The sequence below is a fragment of the Euwallacea fornicatus genome, chromosome 2 (assembly GCF_040115645.1).
Source record: "Euwallacea fornicatus isolate EFF26 chromosome 2, ASM4011564v1, whole genome shotgun sequence".
Taxonomy (NCBI): Eukaryota; Metazoa; Arthropoda; class Insecta; order Coleoptera; family Curculionidae; genus Euwallacea; species Euwallacea fornicatus.
Window position 1 is genome coordinate 6,980,185 of NC_089542.1, and position 23,947 is coordinate 7,004,131.

Consider the following 23,947-nt stretch of genomic DNA (forward strand, 5'->3'; position numbering starts at 1 on the left):
AGACCTCGAAGATTGCGGATATTCCTGCAAGAATGGATCTAGACTAGCCGATATCGTGTGATACGCAAATTACACCTTTCAGGTTATTTTCATAATGATTTTCAAAGATTTGTCCCTAGAAAGGGCCTATGAGTATTCATGTAAAGAAATTGTGTACAATTTGCCTGAAAGAATCACAATCATCAATCGTACTTGATGAAGAATTAGTGGGAGTGAAAGGTGATACCCGCTCGTCTAAATCTCCTGCGAAGGTTGGTTCGCTTGGTGAGCGCGGAAAGGCGAGCGTGTGACGTCACGGTTGCAGAATGAAGAAAACGGTATCGGTTGTGTTCGTCGCTGAAGAAATTTCTTGGTTATTGATGGTGCTTGGTGTAGGCAACCAGATATTCTGCGGTCACGTAGTTCAACCGTGGTTAGACTAATACAAACATAAACATTGGAAGATGTGGAAAATTCTTCGCGATATATGAAACCATCTCTATCTGTAAAAAAGATACACACATACACGTACACGCATTTAATACAAAGAACTACAAAAAACTATTGTCTAATGTTTCAATTTCTGTACATGTCTTGTTATTGATCCTTATGTGGTAAAGTCAGCTTTTTACTCTTCTTTCAAGACTTACTATGGTTTTTAAGAAAAAAAATATACAGGGTACTCAAATTTATAAAATATAAAAAAATACTTTTCCCTAGTCCAAACCTGTAATTTATCAACTCTGTTAATGGATAGTGTATGTTCACATGTGGCTACTAACAAAATTTAAGCTGCCTATAGAGAACAGGTCCTAAAATTGTGGCTATAAAGTACTTGAGGAAAGGAAGGAAAGGATTTTAAAAAAGGTTTATGCCCTGCATCTCGAAACTAAATCAAGATTTACTTACGGTATATGGGTTTATTTCAATTACGGTTAATTACTCTAGCCTTTGGTATCATATGTTCACTTAGTAAATTCTGAAACACCCTGTATAAACTTAACATTTGTACCATGTTCTTACAATTCGATATATATTTTCCCAAAAACAGTTTAAATGAAGTATGGATTATAGGGTTGTTAAATTTATTACAGAATAAGAATAAATTAAAAATATACAGGGCGTCTCAGTGAAAAAAAATTGGGTTGGCACATGTGACAATGCATTTTGTACTCTAACCTGTACACTATTATATTATTCAGAAAAAACTTAATTAAAAAATCAACTGCTTATTTCGGTTATTTTGTAATAAAATATATGGTTGTCCCCGAGGCGATCCTTTTCATTATTACAACCCTGTAAATCTTCAAATTTTTCTCTTACCTAAATTTAAAATATAGTTTAATAAGTCTCTTTAATAACATTATTTTGATATCTCTAGTTTCTGGATTTGAAGAAATTGGGAAGCTTACAGATCTAACAATAAAACTTCTATTTGGCAAACCAAAAAAATCTTTAATTGCATACGATTTTAAAGCCTTTTTTAAATTTTAGTGAACTCTGAACAGTCGTCCTCAAAAACATATTGAAAAATAAATTATAAACAAAATAAATATAACAAAGAACGATAAATTGCAACTAAAAATATTATTAATTTAATTACCTACAATCCTATAGAGTGAAAAGCTAAACAGATTTTTTTTCACAGCCGGTTTTTTCCTATATTTTTGTATTATTGATTAAAAATGTTTGTGCAATATTTCAATAAATCGCGTAAGAATTAAGAGCAAATTTTTGTCATTACAGTCTAGCTGTTTCATTACAACCTATATGTGTTTGTCCCTTAAGAATCGCTCATAGAAGAACAAGTACTTGTCATTACTTTGATATTAATGAATTGTACTATACACACTAATAGCACGAGCGAGATAGGATTCAGCTCGACTATAAATGAATAACTTAACTTAAAAAAAAATTATAATAATTTTTTAATTGCTTATAACTAATCAACTTCTCAATAGCAAAATTATATATTATTAGTCCTTCTTTGATAAAAGCTTCCCTCAATGAATTGATTTTTTTTTAATAAATTAATATCAATATTTAAAAAAGAAATATATTCTTAAGCTTTTACGCTATTTTTTACTGTTAACATAGTCTTTTCTCAAGAGTTTGTTCATGTATCCTCCTATGTGCATTCTGATCCACTCCGGCGGTATTGTCGCAAAGAACGTCTAAAAAATATAATTATATAATTCAATAAATTGCGATATGTACTAATAAATGCTAGAACCATTAACAATAATTATAAAAATTAATGAAGTTTGTTAATAAACTAACAGAGAATTTTAGCCAATAATCTAGACAAGATGGTGAATGGGCTTTTGCGAAGAGGTCATTATAGCGAATACTTATTATTTTATAAATTTAGATTAGTACTAGATGATTGTAAATTGTAATGAGTTATTTTGATCATTGGTAATATTAATAAAAATTGTTCATGAATATTTTGGATTAATTCAATTTGAATACAGAAATTTTCAACTATTGTAATAAAAAAAATGTTTGACCGATTTTATTTAATTTAACAAAATTGATACATTATTTTTTCATTTAAATTTATAATTTTAAGGTATAGTGATATCTACATTAATCTACGTTGGTCCTTTTTTTTGTTTGCTTTTAAGAAAACCTTTACCTGAATTCCGTGCGTCCAATACCCACTGGAATCATCCAACTTTCCCAGCATGGACACGGCATACCTGGCGTAGCTTTCCGGGTCTGGAACAAACAGGCTTTTACGATATATCTTCTCGCTGAAATGGTTCATTTTGGTGGCAACGAACATGGGTGCTAAATGCTGGATCGTGAGACCTTGACCGCTATACTCGTAGCGAAGCGCTTGAGTGAAATTCTTGACGTAAGTCTGTAAAAAATCCGCATAAGAAATTATGAAACATTTGATTAAAAATAAGAGAGAAATCAATCATAAGACGGCCAAGGGATAAATTTTGTAATAGTGAAAGGAACCGTTTCGAGGTAGGTCACGATATGTGACACAAGTGTTTAAGGACATTCCAGCCGAGAGATAAACCAATTCTCTAGCGTCGCAAATATATTTTTGACTATTTGATTTATTTTATGTTAGAGCAGAACTTTAATCTATTCGCCAACACGATATTACGAATTCTCGTACGTACGCAAAGTTCATCTATTCGAGTTTGGAGAATTAGTCCCCACTACAAATACGGAGAAACGTCAATAGTGTGATAAAAATGTCTCCTTACTAAAGCTTAATATGCCGGTCAAATTAACCTTAACCACTTCGAAATCACATCGTGCTACTTTTGGCCACTATTGCATAATACACGCTCTGATTCTAGTACTTTCATTATTGTCAATGGCTGTTATATGCGACCTTAATAGAACTAAAAATATGTTATTGGTTTTGAATAAACAACACCTCTCCATCTTTATTAGGAAATGGTCTTATATTATAATATAAAGTTGTTTGATATATTTTTTTTTTCATGCAAATTTTTTTACTGTATAAAGTAGCGTAAAGTCGTTATTCACAGCGTTTTCGCATAAGTAGGTTCAGGTAACGTGGAGTTACCAAGAAAATTGCAAAAGAGAAGTTTAGAAGCAAATTTTTCTTATGTGCGTTCCATTGGTTGCAATTGATTATTACGGATAGATAAAAAATGAAGTAGAATATTTGATATTGAAGATATGAGAATGAAAGAAATTAAGTAAAGAACTAGGCTTGATTTTAAAATGTTAGTAAAATCTAGCATATGAAATGAATGGACTAAAAAATTTATACATCATGGACACAGTGAATGTTAAATTTCTTTAAGCAGGTGCTCCACGTACTGACGGACCTTCTGTAAGCAACGGCATGAGCACAAAGGAGATTTGCTGAGAAGTCTCAAGTTTCTAATTTTAGTACTTACTCCATATACATTGTAGTATAGCTTAAATACTAAAATTTCTTAACAAAAAAATTTCACCTTTGAAGCTGCATAAACGTTCATCAGAGGTAAAGGCTGCAGCTCGGAACCTGAAGAAATGTTGACGATGGCTCCTTTGTGGCGAAATTTCATAGTTTCAATGAATGCCCTGCACATGAGGGTGACAGCCCCCACGTTGATTTTTATTATGTCCCAAAGCTCCTCTTCTGGAACTTCTCCCAAATACATTGGGTACTCGTATTGCTTACCCACATTATTAACTGTAAAAAACAATGTTTATTAACTTTTATGCAAGACTTAATGGTGGTTAATGATATAATAGATCAGGTCAATTAGGGCTCTAGACTAGTTAGTTAAGTACATGATTTCACTTTCGATTGCTTAAACCCGTGCGAAATCATCTCTCGGGTATTGTGCAATGTTAAGCGTTATTTATTATTTATTCAACGAATTAAATTCTTGAAATTATTATTGAATTTCGGATATATTGTTAGTAATAGAGATCTGAGGTGTAAGGGTCATACCTAAGATTCCCACAGGAATGCTTCCCACCTCTTCCTTAACTATGTCCACAGCTTTTTTGCCCAAAGAAAAATCGGCTTGAATAATCTTGGTTTTAACTGTCGGACTGGTGTATTCTGAAATTCTAGGATATTTTAAAAAATGCTGCTAAAGATCAACAAGTCAAAGTATTGGCCGATCCTTTATCTGGAAGATAAGGTCTATTGAAAGCAAAACTTCATCGTTGAAATGAAAATTATCCATCGGATAAAGTTAACCGGACTTTGATTTTGTGCATTCACACTAACCAATTTCAAGTTGAGTTTTCATCAATTTGTCCATACTCCTGCTTACGAGAATAATGTTTAAGCCCCGTTTTGCCAATTCTAGAGCGTAAGCTTTACCAATGCCATCTGTTGATCCAGTGATTACTGTGAAATTAAAGATTTTTTGTAAAATTTGTTGAAGAACAATTTAAATATACAGTGTGTCTCAAAAATATAATATTCTTATGAAGATATAGTTTACCTTTTCTAATAGAAAATTCAATTTTAAAAAGTTCTAGATTTGACAAAGACAAGTATGAAGAGCCCTAAAAATCAGTGTTTCATTGAGGTCGTCATGCAATTAATATTGTTTTTTATATTACCGTTGTACAAGAAGAAATTGATGAAAATTTAAATTTAATTAGCAGTGAATGTTTGAATGGTTATTTACAAATGATGGAATCTTTTTTGGGATCGAAGCTGTTCTCAAAACAATAAGAATTATGAAGCCTGTAAAATTAGAAAATGTTATATTTTTTATAGCCTTTAATAAGCCACCTTAAGAAACTTGTATTTTAACGTACTATTAAATATAATACTTCTTTCTAATTTCATTAACTTTATATATCTTAAGCTACTGCTTCCTGGGAGAATGGTAAAGTGGTCATCATAATTATGTGTAGAATTACACAATTAGGAAATCTTCTTCAGTATTTCTCAACAATCTTCTTACAATTATCTTCGCAATACCATAACATTAATAACATTTCAACTTGCCCACTAAATAAAAATTTCCTAGCCATTTTCGAATCGAATTGCGCTGGGATAAAGTCACATTTAGGATATCTGTCACTTGCATGATTTCGGCAAGTAACAAATCAGTTACCAGTTAAAAACCGCATCGTTTTTGATTGGTAATCCCTTTAAATTTTTTAACATTTGGCTTAATTCTATTTCACAAAACTGAGATATTGCCAAAAACGACAAGGTTTTCTACAAATTTTCAAGAAAAATAAAGATTTTCGATTTAAATTTCCTATTAAATGATATACGTTTCTTAGTTACTTTGCAGATAGAAAAATTTCACATCTTTTAGACCTTATCTTACCCCTGATCCAACCCTAATTGAGCATCTATCGATTCTACTCTACCAATTAAATATGCTGATAAGAATAAAACGTGTTTCAGATTTGGTTATATTATGATAACACATAACTGAAATATGCCGTTTTTTACAAAATTACAAGCCAACTTCGAAAGTTAATATCTCCTCAACTATTAACCGTAAAAAGAAAACGTATTTAACAAATTGTCCTATTTTCAGGTCTTTTACACGTATCTGCTCTTTGTCGGTTACATTACGACTCACCCTGTAGACGAATATTGCAACATACACATAAGTATTCTTTAGGTATGTAATTTACTTGACGTAACAATACGGCATTGAATGTAAATAAAAGCAATTAACAACGTCATGTACCGTCATTAGGTCATGATTGCATTAGAAACCGTGATAAAAAGGAACCTATTATTATCTTATGTGCAATGAACTCTGTTGGAAATTTTTGTAGATGTTATCTTATTCGGCGATTTGTTTTAAGAAAGTCATGGAAAAAATTGAGAATAATTTTATTGGTAAATAATAGTGTTCTGCAACTAGTGTCACAAATAATAATATTTACACGAATAAGGCGGTTTGTTCACACGAGCCGAAAGTGAGTGCCACAATGTCGTATGAGTGTGGCAAGTGATTTTGGCACTCGTTTCATGTTATACTTTTTCAACGACTGGTGCGACTATAAAAGTTTTTTTCTTGGTCCCGTTTAAGTTTATTCAAGCCTATTAAAAATTAACCTGAAATAAGTTAGTGACATTGATAATTTTATTTACCACGTTTTCTATATTAAAAATCATATATTTCATTATTAAATAACAATAATTGTAACCACAGAAATAGGTCTCTAATAGAAATTTGTTAAAAAAAAACGAAATTTACCAAAAAAATTTCTGTCAGTGTTTGAGCATTTTAAAAAATCCACAAGAGTATCATAATACTTAGCATTTGATTTTGATGAAATTTTTCTCAAAATATAACTCGGTTATCGAAAATGATCAATAAATTTTAGACCAATCATTTCAACATCATCGAATTTAAGTAATCTGGATCAGAAAAACTCACGAATGTACTACTTGACTGGTGTTTTTTTTACATTCTAAATTGCATGTATGCGTACAGCCTTAAAATTTATATTTACAATTTTTAATGCACTTGTTATATCACATATGATAAGAAAATGTGTTTTGAATTGAGAGGCGTCAAAATTCTATAGAAAGAACATTGATGGCAAAATGCTTAAACACCTCAGCAAAGACTGCAAGAGCATTTCAACCTCCATTAGTGTTTTTTTATTCGAAAACAAAAACAATATTAGAATTCCACGATTAGTGTGTGAAAAGAGCTTGGTTCGCAGTAACAAGAATGAGTAAAGCATGCGCATGAATGGTACGTTTTATTGGTACGGAAAAACTGCTACTGGTGCGTTTTTATTAGCTTTTAAGACAGTCAGAGAAAAATTCGTTGTCATAACTCGTTCCCCTCGATGATTTTTTCCTATGATCATTTAACAAATAATATTTTATTGTCGGAATATTAAACCCCCATCAGTTACCATACTGCATGACTCAGAGATATCTTTACAATTATTTCATCTACATCAGCGTTCAGATTATGATTGCCTTTAAAAAAAAATCATTTTAGGTTCTTTAGGTTTCAATACAAAGCCTAAAAGCAGTACATTATTTTGTTACGTCAATAAGGTTGAATTGCATCACGAAAGAGCTGTTAAAAAATAATTTTATTCGGGAATTTTTGCAAAAGAAAACAACGATTTCATTAATGTTCTAGTCTATTAGTCGCAGTTTAGAAACATAATTGAAATGCTCATGGCTATAATCGCCGCTGTGAATTTACCAATTATTTTAACATGCCCTTTCTGCGTGTAGACTATAGAAGTTGCAACATTTAACTTTTCAAGTTCCCAAACATCCAATATCCACTAATTTGAACTACTCGCATCATACCAGACTGACACACTTCTGTCTCGTAACACAATGCAAAGCAATACCAGGTTTCGATTTAAAACTAATCGATGACTGATGAACTTTATGCGAAAAGTATCCCTGGCAACTTTGCCATTCACCATATATAACCTATCGGCATTAACAGCCATACTGGGTGAAGCGTGAAATGAGGTCAGAAACGCATTAAATATGCCTCGTTACGAAATATCTGATCTAAGAGAGCCTTTACAAGAGTAGTTTGTAACATTGGCAATCAAGCTATTATACGAGTAGTACGGCTCATAGAAGTAACAAGTGTGTTTTAATTGCTCATCAAACTATACAACTCGTTTATTTTATTATGATTGGATTATATTAAAAATGCAAATGTCGACTTTTACTTGACTATTGTGCTTTTGTTAAATTGCAAAATAAACAAAAAAAGTAGTATAAGTTAATGCGTACTTTTAGAGTCTAGAGAGATAGTCTTTTAAGTGGTCTCATTAACAAAACGACACTTGCTTGCGCAATTAATAAGGCCGTATCATCGCTATTGTTGAATCTTTACCTCACCATAGCATACAAGAAATATTAGTTTACTTACAAGCCCAGGAACCGTACTTCTTCACAAAAGACGAGTCCTCATTGGGTAGGAAGAGGGGTGCCAGGAGGGCTCGAAAAATCTGCAGGAAGCTCGAGATGAGGTCCGCGAAGACGAAGATGAGGACAAAGATGCCTATTGATTGTAACGTAAGGGAGAGCAGTGATAACTCCATTGTCGGCTGAAATTTCTATATTCACGTAAAGATCAAGTAATACCACATATGTATTGTATATATATATATATATATGTTTTGATGGATGCTCTAACATGAGCAGATAATATTTTTTGCTCACTACTTGAAGAGAACAAAAACATGCAACATGGAGCAACTTTGCTTTATGTGTGACTTTCTCGTATGTTTATAGTAACAAACAAATTGCAAGCATAAACCATAAAATAAATAATTAACGAATAATTGATCTTGCGTGTTTTGCAAGATTAACTGCTTTATTACCACTTTTTGACGACACAACAAAGTTTATAAAATAGGTACACCGATTTTTGCACAACATTAAGTTAACAGCACATAACAAATAGAATTTATCACTATTGATTTTAGCAGCCCTACAGGGTATCCTAATATTGCCTGGGTGGAGGATATAAACGAAGCTTGTTGAATATCTTTTTGGTTGAATGTACGAAAGTAACCTGAACTCGAGAACTTCGCGTATGAGACAGAGAAGCTGAAGCTGACTTCCGTTCCGTTCATTTCAACATTACTCAAACACTCTCCAAGAGATTTAAAAGTGTATATGCCAGAGGCCGAAACTCTTTAACCTTAGGACAATCTCGCGAAAATGTATGAAAATGCTAGTCGCCCCGGACTATTAGACCGAGTTTTCCAAAAAAATATAATTTTTTAATTTTTTTGCAATAAAAATGAAGACATTTTTTAAAGCAAGGCACCTTAGTGAAGTTAATTGGTAATTTTATTAAATTAACACATTTCAATTTAAAATTTTATTTATTAACACTTAATTATAATTAACATAAATAGTATACTTATAAATCACATAGCAAATTTCGAAAAAAAGGTCTATTTGTATTACCGACAGATATTTTCATGTACAATTCTGGTTGTTCCTTACAATGATGGTATACTTTTGTAAGGTGCTTCTAGCACATGTGTGTATTATATTTATAGTGGGAAAATCAAGTTTTCCCATTTTTACAACCGCAATAGATATCCCTCCCAACTGGCACTTCTTGAGTTCTTTTCTTTTGTTATTTTTTTCAATTTCTTTCAACCTACTCTATAATGTTCTGGAAAGATTAGTAAGGGCTGTGCTTCTTTTCAGATTTGAACGTATTAGTGCATTAACTATATTTCTTAATAAATTTTGTTGACGTAAAATATTATCATCGGCGTTACTGAACTTGTAGAGTAGATCAAAAAAGTTCATACACATATTTGCGATAAGCCTTCGCTCGTTTATTTTAATAGAAATAAAAGTAAAGTAAAGTTAAAACAATAGTTATTGGGGCGAATATGTTAAAAAGTTAATAATCAAATATAATTTGGAAGGAAAATGTTATAGAAGAAAAGCAGAACGTTATGAGGTAATTTATGGTGTTCTTCAGTACATCGTACTGAAATACGCATCAACAGAATCTATCAATAATTTAAGACGTTTTAAAATGAAATAAAACCTCATTTTACGAGGAACGGTTAAAAATAGAAATAGGACATATTGGTATCACTTAAAAGGGCATTAAATAGTGATTCTAATGAATACATAAAAATACACATCCAATTTAAAATAAGCAAGATATTCTAAATCATAAGTGAGTAAGATGTATTCAATATTTTTGCTCCTCCTGTATATCAAATTTCAAAGGGACTATTTTCAACTTGAAGAAGTATCTATTGTTAAAACGTACCGGTGAAAAGACAGTAATTAACTAATTCATTTCACGAAGAAAAAAAATATTTTCTTCACCCTTGCATTTTTACATTTCGTTAAATTTTTCAAAGAGTATTTGTTTTAGACCTATTGAGTGTTATACAAACTTCTACTATTTTCTTCTTCTAATTTCAAATATTTAAAAAATATGGACTGTTGGATTTAAAAGAACGTAAATTTGCATTGTATCTTTTTTTTGCACACCCTGTATAAATGACAATATTTTAAAAATGTGCCCTATAAGGTCGTGCATATAAGTGTAAAGACAATTTTTCATCAACACCATTAATAAAGCCGTAATCGTCCGAGGCGCTCTTGTTGGACCACCCTGTATATATGTACCACTCTTGTGTCATTTCATAAAAACACGATTGAGCACTTCTGGGAACATTTGGAAAGACAAATAAGAAAAGGAGAAATTTAGAGCAAAGGGCAACTTCGCAATATTACTTTAGACTAATATTCCAAAATACCTAAAAATATTACTTATAATTTAGTTCAAACAATGACTAAATTTTATTGTTATTTAGGGTCATGAAAGTATGGTTTTCATAGTGAATGAATACTTTTTTAAGCATAGCTAAAAATATTTTTATTTATTTACCTTGTACAAAGAGACAGTTTCCTAGTTATATTTTCCACAAATCTGAGTAATGTCTTATTTCTACGAATACAATAAATTTTTATTATTTAAATTGTTCTTAAATTACAAAAGTTCAAAATGAACGAGGTTTGCCTTGCGAATATTTTTGTGACCTACTGTATATACCCTACCAATTTATCCCAGCAATATTTAGGAGGATATCAATCGGCACCAAGGACCATCTTCTAATATTATAAGAACATTCATAAGATGTAAACCACATTTCCAGAACATCAACCTTCTTTAGTGTTATTGTATGTCGTCATTATGGCTTACCTTTCATGCCTTATATTCTTCCTCATTACCTGGTCTGTGTCATGATGGTTCGTACTGAATTACACTAAAACATTTTTCTGTTTTAAATCGGTTTAAAAGATAGAAAACAATTGTAAATTTTTGTTGTTATTTTTTGGCTTTGAAAACTCAAATGGTAACTCACGTTTTTTTTTCATCGTGTCAATTACAGTGATCTTGAAGTCTTGAAGTAATTTTTTTACAAAGGGTACTGATGTAAACCAATTGTCTAAAGTCAAGTTTATGTGTGAATCATAAAGATGCAGAGACCTAAAACCGCGTCACCGGGGCTATTTGATGTTTTGTATGGGCTGTCAGGCTAAGATCTCACATAAACTTTTAACTTCGAAGCATAAAATAGTTTTGCATCAGAAATAACAAACATTTTAATGCGATATTTTTGGGTTCAGACAGAATATATTGACAAAAATACTATCTCCTTCTAAAGGCGGAAAGCATTTTGTCAACAGTAACGAAACCAGAATAACTATAGTCTTTCTCACAATTATCAACAAACTTATCAGAAACGGTACAAATCGTAACTAATTTATCAAATTTCATCCCTTCTCAACGACTATCGGTATCATCAAAATTGGTGGAACGTAATGAAAAGCGGAACCTTTGTAAAGACATCGTAAGGTAAAAATTTTCTACTTCTCAGTCATCTCTCCTCTAAAAGCCTTTTGCATTTGAACAACTCAAATGGCTTAGACCATTTATAATACATAAATTCAAGAGTCCTATACATTATCTAATTTTTTCAGTCTGGTTTACAAACCGTTCTGGTAAAAAATTGTTTCGAGTGGATTGTATATATTTAATACTAGTTTCAGCTAGGATAAATTATTATGTCATCTATAATATAATTTCAGATTTCTAAAACGTCCTTCAAATTTTCAGTGGGTTGTATTACCCCTAGTAGATAAACAAGTATGTTATTTCGGTAACAGTACCGTAAACGGTTTTCGCTCCGATCGTTCTGATTTTTTAATATGTTATTCTAAAGGTCATTTTGAACAACTTTTCTAAAGGGTCAAGGGCGTGCAAATGCTTCTTTCACACTTTTTTTTAGGTTGAACATTTTTCCAAATCCAACTGTCTTACGGGATCGTGGAGCGAATAGGGGTGCTGGATGGGGCAAACTGCTTCACTATGGGTATGTAATATTTTGTTGTTGCTTTAAACATCTGAAACGTTGTTAATAATTACCTCACTCAGCACTCCAATTCACTCGATGAAATCCGAAAGACACTTCACTTAATCGACTAAAATACTAGCGTGGCCACTGCGCAAGAAAGATACACAAAAATTTTACAATTTTATTTTAATTGCAATCGCAATTGTAAAAAAATATAAATTCTGATCAAAATAAGTAAATGAAAAACATATTGCTTGATAAGAATTGAAACTAAATGAAATAAATTTCCTTTACTGAGGTGATCCGAACTAACCTGAACTAAATGAAATAAATTTCCTTACTGAGGTGGATTTAACTTTGCAATTTCAATAGAGAAATAATGAATGAAAAATGGAAATGTGTTACCTTACCTTACCTCACCTTACCTTATCTTACCTTACCTTACCCCACCCAACACTCCTATTCGCTCTACGATCCCGTAAGACAGTTAGATTTGGAAAAATGTTTAACCTAAAAAAAAGTGTAAAAGAGGTATTTGCGAGCCCTTGTCCCTTTAGAAAATTTGTTCAAAATGACCTTTAGAATAACATATTAAAAAATCAGAACAATCGGAGTGAAAACCGTTTACGATATAATTACCGTTATTTCTTCTAATGCTGATATTCTTTGGCTTTGTAGCGTATTTTCTCCAATGGGTCTTACCGTTTTTGCCCAATGTGGAAACAGATCAATTTAGTGTACCAGAACTGGTACCGCATATTATCTACAGGCATGAATAAGTTCGTTCGCCTTTTTAGCAAATGTTAAATGCTTCAGAATCAGAAATCTCTTGCTCTGTTTCACTTTGGTGATCGAGAAATCTTAAACTGTCTTGTTCCCAACCATCTGGTCCATCTTCATCCACTTCAAATTGATTGTCACCATCATTTATCCCTATCTCCAAAAGGTTTTCAAATAGGTTTGCTCTCTTCCACGACTAAATTTTATGTTTTTTTTTATTTACAATGTAAAAAAGACACAAAAAACACCTAAACACCTGCCTAAAATTTTGTTACGTACTAGTTCCTCCGCGCTCTGAAACCCAAACTCACCACTAGGTTAAATAGACGTGCCCTCAACCCTCGCATACTCATACAGATAATCACAAAAAAAACTGATCTGACCTCTCAGAGAGTAACGCGACTGTTCGAAAATTAAATGGAGGCTGCTGTCCCTGTACTTAGTCTCCAAAATATTAATCTCCAGTGAATGTTTCTGGGCAACAAAGATGGAACTGAACGACATGCTACTGCAACCCCAGAAAAGGTGAAACTCCATGAAGGAATGACATACCATGACCAAATCGATCCAGATCAAGAAATTGCCAGGACGGGAAAGCATGCGTTGCTTACATGGAGAAAATGGATGCGATTAAATGAATAAACAGATACTACTAAAGAACGAAACACGAGAACACGGGAAAAGTTCAACAAAAAAATCGAAATAAAAAAAAAAAGAAACATGGAGAAATCTTTGCGCTTAACTATGGATATAGCATTAGGGTAGTTAGCTGCGGATATTTTAAGGTGAGATTCTACATGGAAAAATAATGATAATTAGTCATATAAACTATGTTTTAAAAATGCTCCGTTAAGAAAATACAGGGCTGCAAATTTTTAGAAAAAATGGAACTTAATGAATATTTTCGAAACCGCTTAAAATATTTCAATGAAATTTGATATATAAAGACAGTTTATAAAGAGGCATTAATTGCAATAAAAATCTGCGTTTCAATGCAAGTTTGTTCAAAATTATTTTAATACGACAAATAAAACAATAGAAAATTTCGCACTTGGTTGGTTGGATGGGTTGACGTCGTAATGAAATATGAATTACAACTAAAAAGATATAAAAAAAACTATTTTTATGACAAGTGTTGAAAATGACTCCTTTCACTTAATATTCACGTTTCCGCCCTTTTTCTCATCGAATTGTGCACTCTTTCCAATATTCCCGAAGTATTTCGTATTCTGTCGTATGTTGCAGCTATCCTCTTTTTTGCATTGAACTTCATATTTTTAATGCAATTAATCTTCATAAACTGTCTTTACATGCCAAATTTCATTGTAACATCTCAAGGGATTTTGAAAATACTCATCAATTTCCATTTTTCTTCCAAAACTTTGCAGCCCTGTATTTTTGTAATGGAACATTTTTGGAACATAGTTTATATGACAAATTATTATTATTTTTTCATGTAGAATTCCACTCGAAAATATCCACACGTCATTGAAGAATACCCTGTATATTTTCCTTTACTAACATGCAGAGATTTTTTGTTGATTTGAGCGTTGATATTATATTAGTTGAAGAATTGATGTTTAAAATTGGATTTGTATTGTGGCAAAAAGGTAACGCCTTTGTTGTTTTTCAATAAATGGTATTAAAATTCAGTGTTGCAAATAAATAAATATATTCAGTATTGTTACTTCTGTGAAACTGAATACTTCCAGTAGATCGTGCGATTTGTTTAACATCTTCCGAACATGCTATCATTTTAATAATGAAACATGGCCAGCTATCCATTTCCGCAATTTACAAAAATACAAGGAAAAGGAGAGTTATTTTTAAGTTTTTTTTAAGAATTCGGAGAGCTATATAAAGAAAATACCGGGTAAGCAGTCAGTCTTAACCAGCAGGTAAAAACGGATAATTTTGCCAACTGCTTCAAACTCAAGTTTAACAGCTCATAAATTTGCATAATAGGGTGGAGCCCAAACCAATATACAAAAATGTATGGAAGTTTATTAATTGTGCCACACAAATCAAGAGAAGAAAAATGAAGAGGATTTCACCGCTTAGTAATAGTCACAAGACACGTCAAATGTAGTTTGTTGATGACCATATTCACTGGAAAGAAAATGAAGGAAAATGTAATTTTTAAACGAAAAAAAATTCAACCTCAACGATGCTGATGGTTGAGCATACCATTATTATGGCATACGGAAGGAAGAAGTGTTTTCAAAAAGGCAAATTTGAGGATAATGGTATGAGGAGGCAGAGGATATAACAACAAAACGGAGTTGTGGTATAGTTGTGGCAAACTGAAGAACAGGAACTATCTATAATTAATACATACTTAATTAAAAAAATATTCAGAAGCATGATCACGTGAAAACTGTTTTTCGAGAAGAATAATACTTTTGTACATACCGCGAAGTCGCAAAGGAACTTTTCAAAGACAAAAGTTATGAAGTTGTGCAATGGCCAGCGATGTCTCCGGATTTTAACATTATTGACAACGTTTGGTAGTAACTTGCCAGTGCTGTTTATAAAGATTACCGACAGTTTCAAAACACAGAAGAATAGAAGCAAGCTGTCCAGAATTAGTGGGATAAATTATCATAGGAATATGTTCGTTGCCTCTATGAGTCCTAACCAGATCGCATGGCGAGTTTACTAGATAAGAGAGGAGTACGTACGGGATACTAAAAGAATTTTAAAATTTTTATTGTCACTATTTTTTAAGAGTTAATAACATTTTTTTACGAAAGTTTCATCTTTTTGCACCACCTAAATTGGATTTTAATTCAATCCTTTATAAAAAATAATTTAAAAAAATAAAATTATCAAAATTTCGTAGCATTTTAGTAAAAAAAATAATGTTTATTGCAAAATATCGATAAGCAGTCGATATAAAAACAAAGAATTAGAAAATATATCATAAGCTCTCTTTTTGCCCCGTACTTTATGCTGATGTCATGGCAATCATTTCGAGAAGCATAATATGGAACGCTGATATTCGAAATTATGCAAGAAAGTATAGAACATATGAAAGTAATACTTACCGAGCACAAGACAGAGGAGCTAATTATATGTAGATTATGTAAAATAAAACGTATCTCAATGCAAATCGAAGAAGAATAAACAATTAAATTTGGAGAAAAAAAAAAGTTTCGTTTCAAAAAACAACACTAAGCCGAAACGTGAACACGAAAGATCACTTAAAACTGAGAACTAAAAAAATAGAGAACTGCGTTACCTGCGTTTCAGACAACTGGGACAGGAGAGTGTTAATATATACATATATATACAGGGTGTCCTCGAATTACGTGGCCAAAATAATACCGCAGATTGTTTGAGTGAAAATAAGTCGATTTAACTAAACTTCCCTCAGTCCAAAAGTTGATAATTATGGAGCTACAGGGTGTTAAAGTTGAAAAAAAAATCACATTTTCTTTAATATCTTTCGATTTCTTTGAGTTAACTTCACGAAATTTCATATTTGAGGGTGTATTAGGATACGAAATTCAAATTTATTAACGATTTAGTTGTTTCTTCTAGGGGGCGCCACAAACGACCATTAGGACACATTTAAATCTCTGTAACTTTTTCGTGCCACGGTGTATATTATTTTGGTATTTAAAAACCTTTTTCCCTACCTTTTATACTTAGAAAAGGTATACTTTATTGACGTCGCTAGAAGCAACGGTTTTGGAGAAAAACGCATAATTCTAATGCGCTGCATATTTGCGTTAGCGCTTTTAAGTAAATAACTCAGTTGGCTATGTTTTTAATTGACATTTTAACACTTGAATTTGTTTCTCAAATGTCAGTTTTTTTATTTAGCCCTCAGTTTTTCTTGTCAGTTTCGCTTCTTGTTCCTGTAAATATCCATAAGTATGGCCAATAAATTCACTTATTCTGAAATGGTGGATATGCTGTTAGTTTATGGACTTTGCCGTTGTAATAGTCAAAATAATATCTGATTTTGAAAACTTATTGTTATACCTTTACTAATAATTATTTTTGAAAAACTTAATTTTTTTTAACGGAAAATAATTTTAAGGTAATTTGCATGCATCATCAGGCTTAGATGCATTTTTCTCCAAAACCGTTGCTTCTAGCGACGTCAATAAAGTATACCTTTTCTAAGTATAAAAGGTAGGGAAAAAGGTTTTTAAATACCAAAATAATATACACCGTGGCACGAAAAAGTTACAGAGATTTAAATGTGTCCTAATGGTCGTTTGTGGCGCCCCCTAGAAGAAACAACTAAATCGTTAATAAATTTGAATTTCGTATCCTAATACACCCTCAAATATGAAATTTCGTGAAATTAACTCAAAGAAATCGAAAGATATTAAAGAAAATTTGATTTTTTTTTCAACTTTAACACCCTGTAGCTCCATAATTATCAACTTTTGGACTGAGGGAAGTTTAGTTAAATCGACTTATTTTCACTCAAACAATCTGCGGTATTATTTTGGCCACGTAATTCGAGGACACCCTGTATGTAGTGTGATTAATATTGGAGGACCCGTAAAACAAGAAGAATAATATATTCAGCAGCTCCATAGTGATTCAGTTTCCCAGAATGAAAGAAATAATTTTTTCTCTAAAAACCCAATGACGATCGAAAAAATATAGATAATCTAAAAAAAGGAAAATAATTTTAGATATTAAATTAATGAGGAAATGATTGGTTTAGTGAGAGGTGAACAATTTGTTTTCCGATAAATGTAATGTGTTATATTTATTAATTGTCACATATTGTCACTGTAATTCCTACTTTTATGAAATAACGTTAATCCGATTTTAAAAAAATTAATACTTTAATGCACATTTTAGAGTTTACCGTTGACTTTTCTCTCTAAACCCTATCAGTTCTACAGTGTATTGTTTATATTGTTCACTTAGTGGGTCATAATGCCGTTACATACTGTTGTTGTTCAAAGAATTGCAACACTGATACAAGATGCATACGTGAAACTGTAAGAGTTATGGGTGAAAGCCCATGTACTGTACAAAATATGTACCAGTGCCCTCAACAGACTAACTCGCTAACTTGAAGATCAGGATCAGGAAGAAAAAGAGTTGCTAGCCAAAGGTATGATCGGTCTTCAGTATCTACAAATTTGCGGAATGGAACAGCCTTTGCGGTTTTCTGCGAAATCAACTCCAAGAGGTTAAAGATGTTAACGTTAGCGAGTGGACCTTCAGAAGAAGGCTTCGTACTGCTGGATTGGCTTGCAGAAGGTTGGCTAGAGGGTCACTGTGGTCCCACCGACATAATAACAAGATCGGTTTTTGATCGAAATTACTTGGTACTCAGTGACGATGACTCGAGCAAGGTACGGTTTAAGGTGAGTCGCGTTTTTGTTCTTAACGGGTCAGACAGACACCACGGATGTAGAGAAGATCTGGAGAAAGGTATACCCCGGCGTGCGTGAACCTACTTCCATTTGGAGGTGAGCCCGTCATGGTTTGAGCAGGAATTACTTCACAAGCACGCATAGAGTTGATCTTCATACAGAATAGCTCTTTGATAGCTCACGTGTACATTACGGACTTTCTGGAAGATCATGTTATCCTTTTTATGACGACTTTGGGCGAGCATGACATTGTCATACAAGGTAATGCTAGACCTCACACAGCTAAAACTACCAGTGAATATCTGGATGAGATAGAAATTGGTCAGTTTGGTTGGCTGACACTTAGTCCAGACATGAATCCTATTGAACGTGTCTGAGATGAGTTGGGGCGACGTATTCGAAAGCATACACCAGCTCCAAGAAATGCCCAGGAGCTGAAAGAGTTGCTATTGCGGGAGTGGAGTAACACTGACCAGGATGTGATTCTTAATTTAATTCAAAGTATGCCTAGTCGACTTCAAGCAGTCATTAATGCAAGAGGAGGAATGACGCATTATTAGTTTTCAATTTTTTCCATTAACGTGCAGTAATCCTTTTAGTCGGAATAATCCTAAGCTCATATTCATTTAAAATTTAATTTTCCTGTTTTCCCAGAATGAAATCATAAATTAAAATAAGGTTTTCGATTGAATATTGAATATTAAGTTTGTTACAAAATACAATAAGGTAATTTACAGTCAGCAAATATAAACCTAAAACAAAGAATTTAAAGAAGTTGCACAATTTTTAAGTGACTTTTTTTGTTTACTAGTATATTGCAAACAAATGAGATGATTTTAGTTTTTAAGGGATTAAGTAAGCCTGTTAGCAACGAATCATGTCTTAATATTTATCGAGTGTGTCTGAATAAACGCCAGCAGTGCAAAGACAGCATTCGATTCAACGCTGATTTCCATAGCCGTTATGTCAACATTTCGAAAATTACTTCATTATAGTACATCGATCAGCACAGAAACCACATTGACAGGCACTGAATATTTTAAAGCCCGGCACCCTCGTTTTACCACTCCAAGCAATAAAATCTGTCTAAATTTAAAACCAATACCAGTCTCTCCTCAATTATAAAATGGCAGTAACACTTTCACCCCCTTCAGCGTATCATTAGACAAACCACAGGCAAATGAGAGGTTAATAATCAAAGAAGGGGAGTTCAAATCGGTTACGGCAGATACTGAAGTGATGAAGTTTATATATTTTTGGTACACCCACGAACACTTATGATTTTATTCACGTCCGTAGGATAAAAATGAAGAAAATATTTACAATAGGAATATCGCGCATACGAGGTGGAAATGCACACAGGGAAAAAATCAAAATCACATCTACCATCATATGAAAGGGGAAGATGATTGAGGATATGATGAACATACTATCCTCCACCAAATGCATTCAGGCCACTCCAAGTCATTTTTTTAAATGGTATTGGCATGGTTGCGACGTATCGTCAGAAAGCATTTTTAATAAGCTTTTCGATGGTACCATAATGTCTGAAATTGCGCCCTCAAATATACTTGATAATGCTTACAATGCAAAATCTGTGAATAAGGCCCCTAAGCATACAACAATTAAATGGTTTTTAATCAGGAATAAAGAATATAACTGAAAATTTATTTAAAGTTTTATTGTAATTAAATCAAAGCGTAAGGTTCGCCTCTTAACATCAATAAATTTTAATAATAACTGTTCATTAGTTTCCATACAAACGTATAAACAACATTCACATTCATGACATGCAATGACAAATGTTTGCTTAGGAATTATACGATACTAAGCAATAATTTTTCCTTTTATCTCTTTAATTTTCTCTGGTTGGGTTTTAAACACTACAAATTTTAATTGTTTTGACAAGAATAAATCCGAGGGTGTAAGATCAAGAAACCTAGGAGGCCATACCACCGCTCCTCTTCTTCCAATCCATCTTGAAGAATCATTGTTATCTAACCACTGGTTAAAGGGTGAAACAAAATATGCTGGAAATCTTAGTAAATTTTCAACCAGTTGTAATTCCCAATTTTCATCCTGCCAAATCTCTAGCTCAGCGGTTATCAATGGTTCAATAGCATTTTCTAAAAGGTCACAATAGATTACACCATTCGAATTACCGTCAATATAGAAAGGTCGTATGATAGCATCTTCAAAAATCCCGTCTCAAACATTTGGTTTTTGTAAATATTGAGTGCCTGCTTCTCGCATAATATGAAGGTTTGAATTATTACAGAAAGTACCATTCAAGTAAAATGTGCACTCATCACTGAAGCAAACGTTTAACAATAGTCGGAGCTGGTTGGTAATCAAGGCTTGCATCATCTCAAAATGTTCAATTCGTCTGTTTGACTCATCTCCATTCAATTTAAGATAAGTCTGGATTTTGTATGGATGAAATTTGTGTACTTTTAGAACTTTTCGAACCGATATTGTTGATAAGCCAGTTAAAGTAGATGCTTGACAAATAGACCATGCCCATACCCTTAAAAACATGACTTGGAGTGGCTGGAGTCAATTCGGTAGAGGATAGTGAGGGTTATCATACCCTCAATCATCTTCCCCTATCATATCATGGTAGACGTGTTTTTGACTTTTTCCATGGGCGGCATAATTTTTAAGATATTGACATATACACTTTTGAGACTCCACCCTGTATATGCGATATTTGTACTGCGGTAAGTATCTTTTTTCCTGCAGACGCGAATAAAACCATAAATGTTCTTAGATGTACAAAAAATACAAAAACTTATAGTTTTAACTTCAGTACTTCAGTATTTGGATTTAAACACCCATTTTTTGATTATTAGCCACACGTTTGTCCATGATTGGTTTCCTGATTCGCTGAAAAGGATGAAAATGTTACTGGCATTTTATAATTGATGAGAGACTGATACCAAATAATTCGTAGCACTCACAATAAATTGAAAGAAAAATTGCCCTTGTTTCACTTATCATGGTTGGCAAGTCCAGCTTCAGATGTGGAGCCTTTGTTAAAAAAAAATTATCTCAGGTAGGATTTTACAATGCCTCAGCCATTTTCAAGGTATCACTGTGTAAATTGTGTAAGTCAATAAAGTTTTTCTTTTAATGACATATTTTTGTAACCAGTCTTAAACTGAATTTTTGTTGTTTTTTAACCTTCAAAATAAAAACGGTACAAACAACATAGATGTTTTGATTTCAACATATCGCTGTAAAACGTCTTAATAGTTTCACGGAATTCTGATTTGAATGTTCTCACTATTTTCAAGAAGCTGGAATTGGTTTATATTTATTTATTTATTATATTCATTCCAAATAGGTTTTGAATTTTTTACAATATTAAAACAAAAACAGGATGAAATCAATGTGAATCAGTAATTTTCGTAAATTTTTTCGAACTCAGAATTTATCTGAGTTTTTTTTTTCAATTTTCCAACAATATAGTTTATCCTACTTTAACTAAACTTTACTTTACTTTAATTTATTTTCAACTAAACTTCTTCCATTTCACGTGGATTGAAACACTGGAAAACTTCGATAATTGAGGAACTTTTCTCTCTCAAATTCAAGAATATAGAATACGGTTTCAGAAATTTTGGGTTTAAAAATTTCAATCGTTAAAAAATTTGGGAGATCTGATGGGAAAAATAAATTCTATTGTGAAAATCTTGTGGAATTAATCGATTTTCAAATACAATACTCTCGATTTCCAACCGGTAAACATTTATCGCTTATTCATGCATACGGCTCGGCCACCGCTCTCAGATGTAGAGGGAGAGTCAGTTCTTTCGAAGATAAGTAGGTGAAGGTTGCAGAACAATAATCTTTAACGAACGCGAAACTTTATTTCACTGTATCACATGAAAATTTTTTTTTGTAAAAAATGTCCAGTTCAAATTTTAAAATATAGCATATGCATTCTCTTTCTGGCGATGGGAAAGGTGAGAAATCGTTAACAAAAGATTAGTTGTTTTGTTTCAAATTTTGATTGTTGTTTTGCTGCAAAATCGGCAAAAGTCACGTTTTTCTATTTTCCATACACGGAAACCAGTAGTAAAAAAAACTTAGTAAATTTTTAGATACATACTTTGTAATATGAATATTTGCGTGCGTCTAGAATTAGGTAGCAAGTTCGTGTCAAGAGTCTGCAGGGGGAATGTAATATTCAAATAATAAAGACTGAGATAAATGATGCATGTCGTGTACAAATTAAACGGATTAAAATTGGTAATGAGAATGTATATGGGTTGGATGAAGATGGTGGTATAAATGTATGTCTATGAATTGATTATTTATTACAATTTTAGAACAATTTTATCAGAGATTTCACTGTATTCCATATAGCTATAAACAGTTTCTTTGATTTTGATTTTCCTCTTCTGGTGTTTAGTTCATAAATTAATAATTCTTTATCCGCCTTTGTTATATCAGTTTTTTTATTTAATACCAAAGGCATAAAGTTTTTGACACACTACTGATCATATTTTATATTAATCTTGAATTAATATGATACATACCAATCGTATATAAGACATGCATACAAAGATCCATACTACAAACTATATGTTAAACGGAATTTTGAAACTCTTCAATATAAAACATTGCAAGTTTAGCGGAAACTTATACAGCATGTCACAAAGTCAACCTTTATTTTGGAATTTTGGGCATTTTGAGGATTGTCGATGAAGAAAGATGTTGTAATTTTATTTTATAAACAGAAATTGACAATCTGAAATTAGCTACACAGTATATGTGTGTGTGTGTGTTTAACAATAATTTATTGCATCACTAAGATTGCTATGTTTTTAATTAAAAAAACTCACAATCACTTCCAATAATTATCGTTTACTCGATGTGAGCTACTTATGGTCAAGTGAAAGTGATTTGCCAAAATTAAAATTCACCAATGTCCAGGTACCACAAATCAAATTAAATAGAACTGAATAGCAGGACAGAAAAAATTAATTTAGACAGATTATTTTATATATTATATCTCATTATTTACACAACATTTTTTTAACTAAAATAAAAAAAAGTCAGCTTACTTCTTTCTTTTCAGAGTTCTAATCCATACAAACAAACTCCTCGCACATCGCACTATATCGCTCTATTGCTAGCCGTGACCGCAAGATCGTAAAAACTATTGACTGGATAACACCACAAAGTATACTTAACTACTACTGATAATAACAATGATTTAGTAAGCGACAGCTTCAATACCGTGAACCTGCTGCAAAAGAGGATTAATTCCCCACCATCTGACAATTAGTTATTATTCCTCAGGTTTACTCTACACAGCAAGATACTTTCGATTTACTCGACGGTTTATCTACCACTCCACATTACGAGGATAGTCCCAGAAGTATACCACGTAATATTTAAATTAAAAAAAAAAATGAAGTATTACATAATTTTTCAACCTAGTCTCCATTGAGGTCGTCGCACTTATTCCAGCGATGTCCAGTGGGTTCTATACTCCATTT

The 23,947-nt window shown here is 32.3% G+C and overlaps 1 protein-coding gene across 2 annotated transcripts; it reads right to left on the reverse strand.

The window, feature by feature from the left end:
- Positions 1 to 922: 922 nt before the first annotated feature.
- LOC136348525 (inactive hydroxysteroid dehydrogenase-like protein 1) lies at positions 923 to 23,734 on the reverse strand. 2 transcript variants are annotated; one of them, XM_066299433.1, is made up of 7 exons: positions 23,510 to 23,734; positions 8,325 to 8,502; positions 4,703 to 4,825; positions 4,418 to 4,531; positions 3,933 to 4,153; positions 2,618 to 2,845; positions 923 to 2,153 (listed from the first exon to the last, which is right to left on the reverse strand). In XM_066299433.1, exons 2-7 carry the CDS (start codon positions 8,494 to 8,496, stop codon positions 2,055 to 2,057), a joined length of 957 nt encoding a protein of 318 aa, XP_066155530.1. In that variant the 5' UTR covers positions 8,497 to 8,502; positions 23,510 to 23,734; the 3' UTR covers positions 923 to 2,054. The 2 variants fall into 2 exon arrangements, with proteins under 2 accessions (XP_066155530.1, XP_066155522.1); XM_066299425.1 differs by having other exon boundaries at positions 924 to 2,153; positions 8,325 to 8,511; positions 23,510 to 23,733.
- Between the last annotated feature and the right edge of the window lie 213 nt (positions 23,735 to 23,947).

What these genes read in the sequence shown, in the direction of transcription:
- LOC136348525 (XM_066299433.1), bottom strand. Translation starts at nt 8,496, where the DNA reads ATGGAGTTATCACTGCTCTCCCTTACGTTACAATCAATAGGCATCTTT. An exon ending in GAAAACTCAACTTGAAATTG is followed by an intron (nt 4,532 to 4,702) that starts GTTAGTGTGAAT and finishes CTAGAATTTCAG; the next exon opens with AATACACCAGTCCGACAGTT. An exon ending in ATTGGACGCACGGAATTCAG is followed by an intron (nt 2,154 to 2,617) that starts GTAAAGGTTTTC and finishes TATATTTTTTAG; the next exon opens with ACGTTCTTTGCGACAATACC.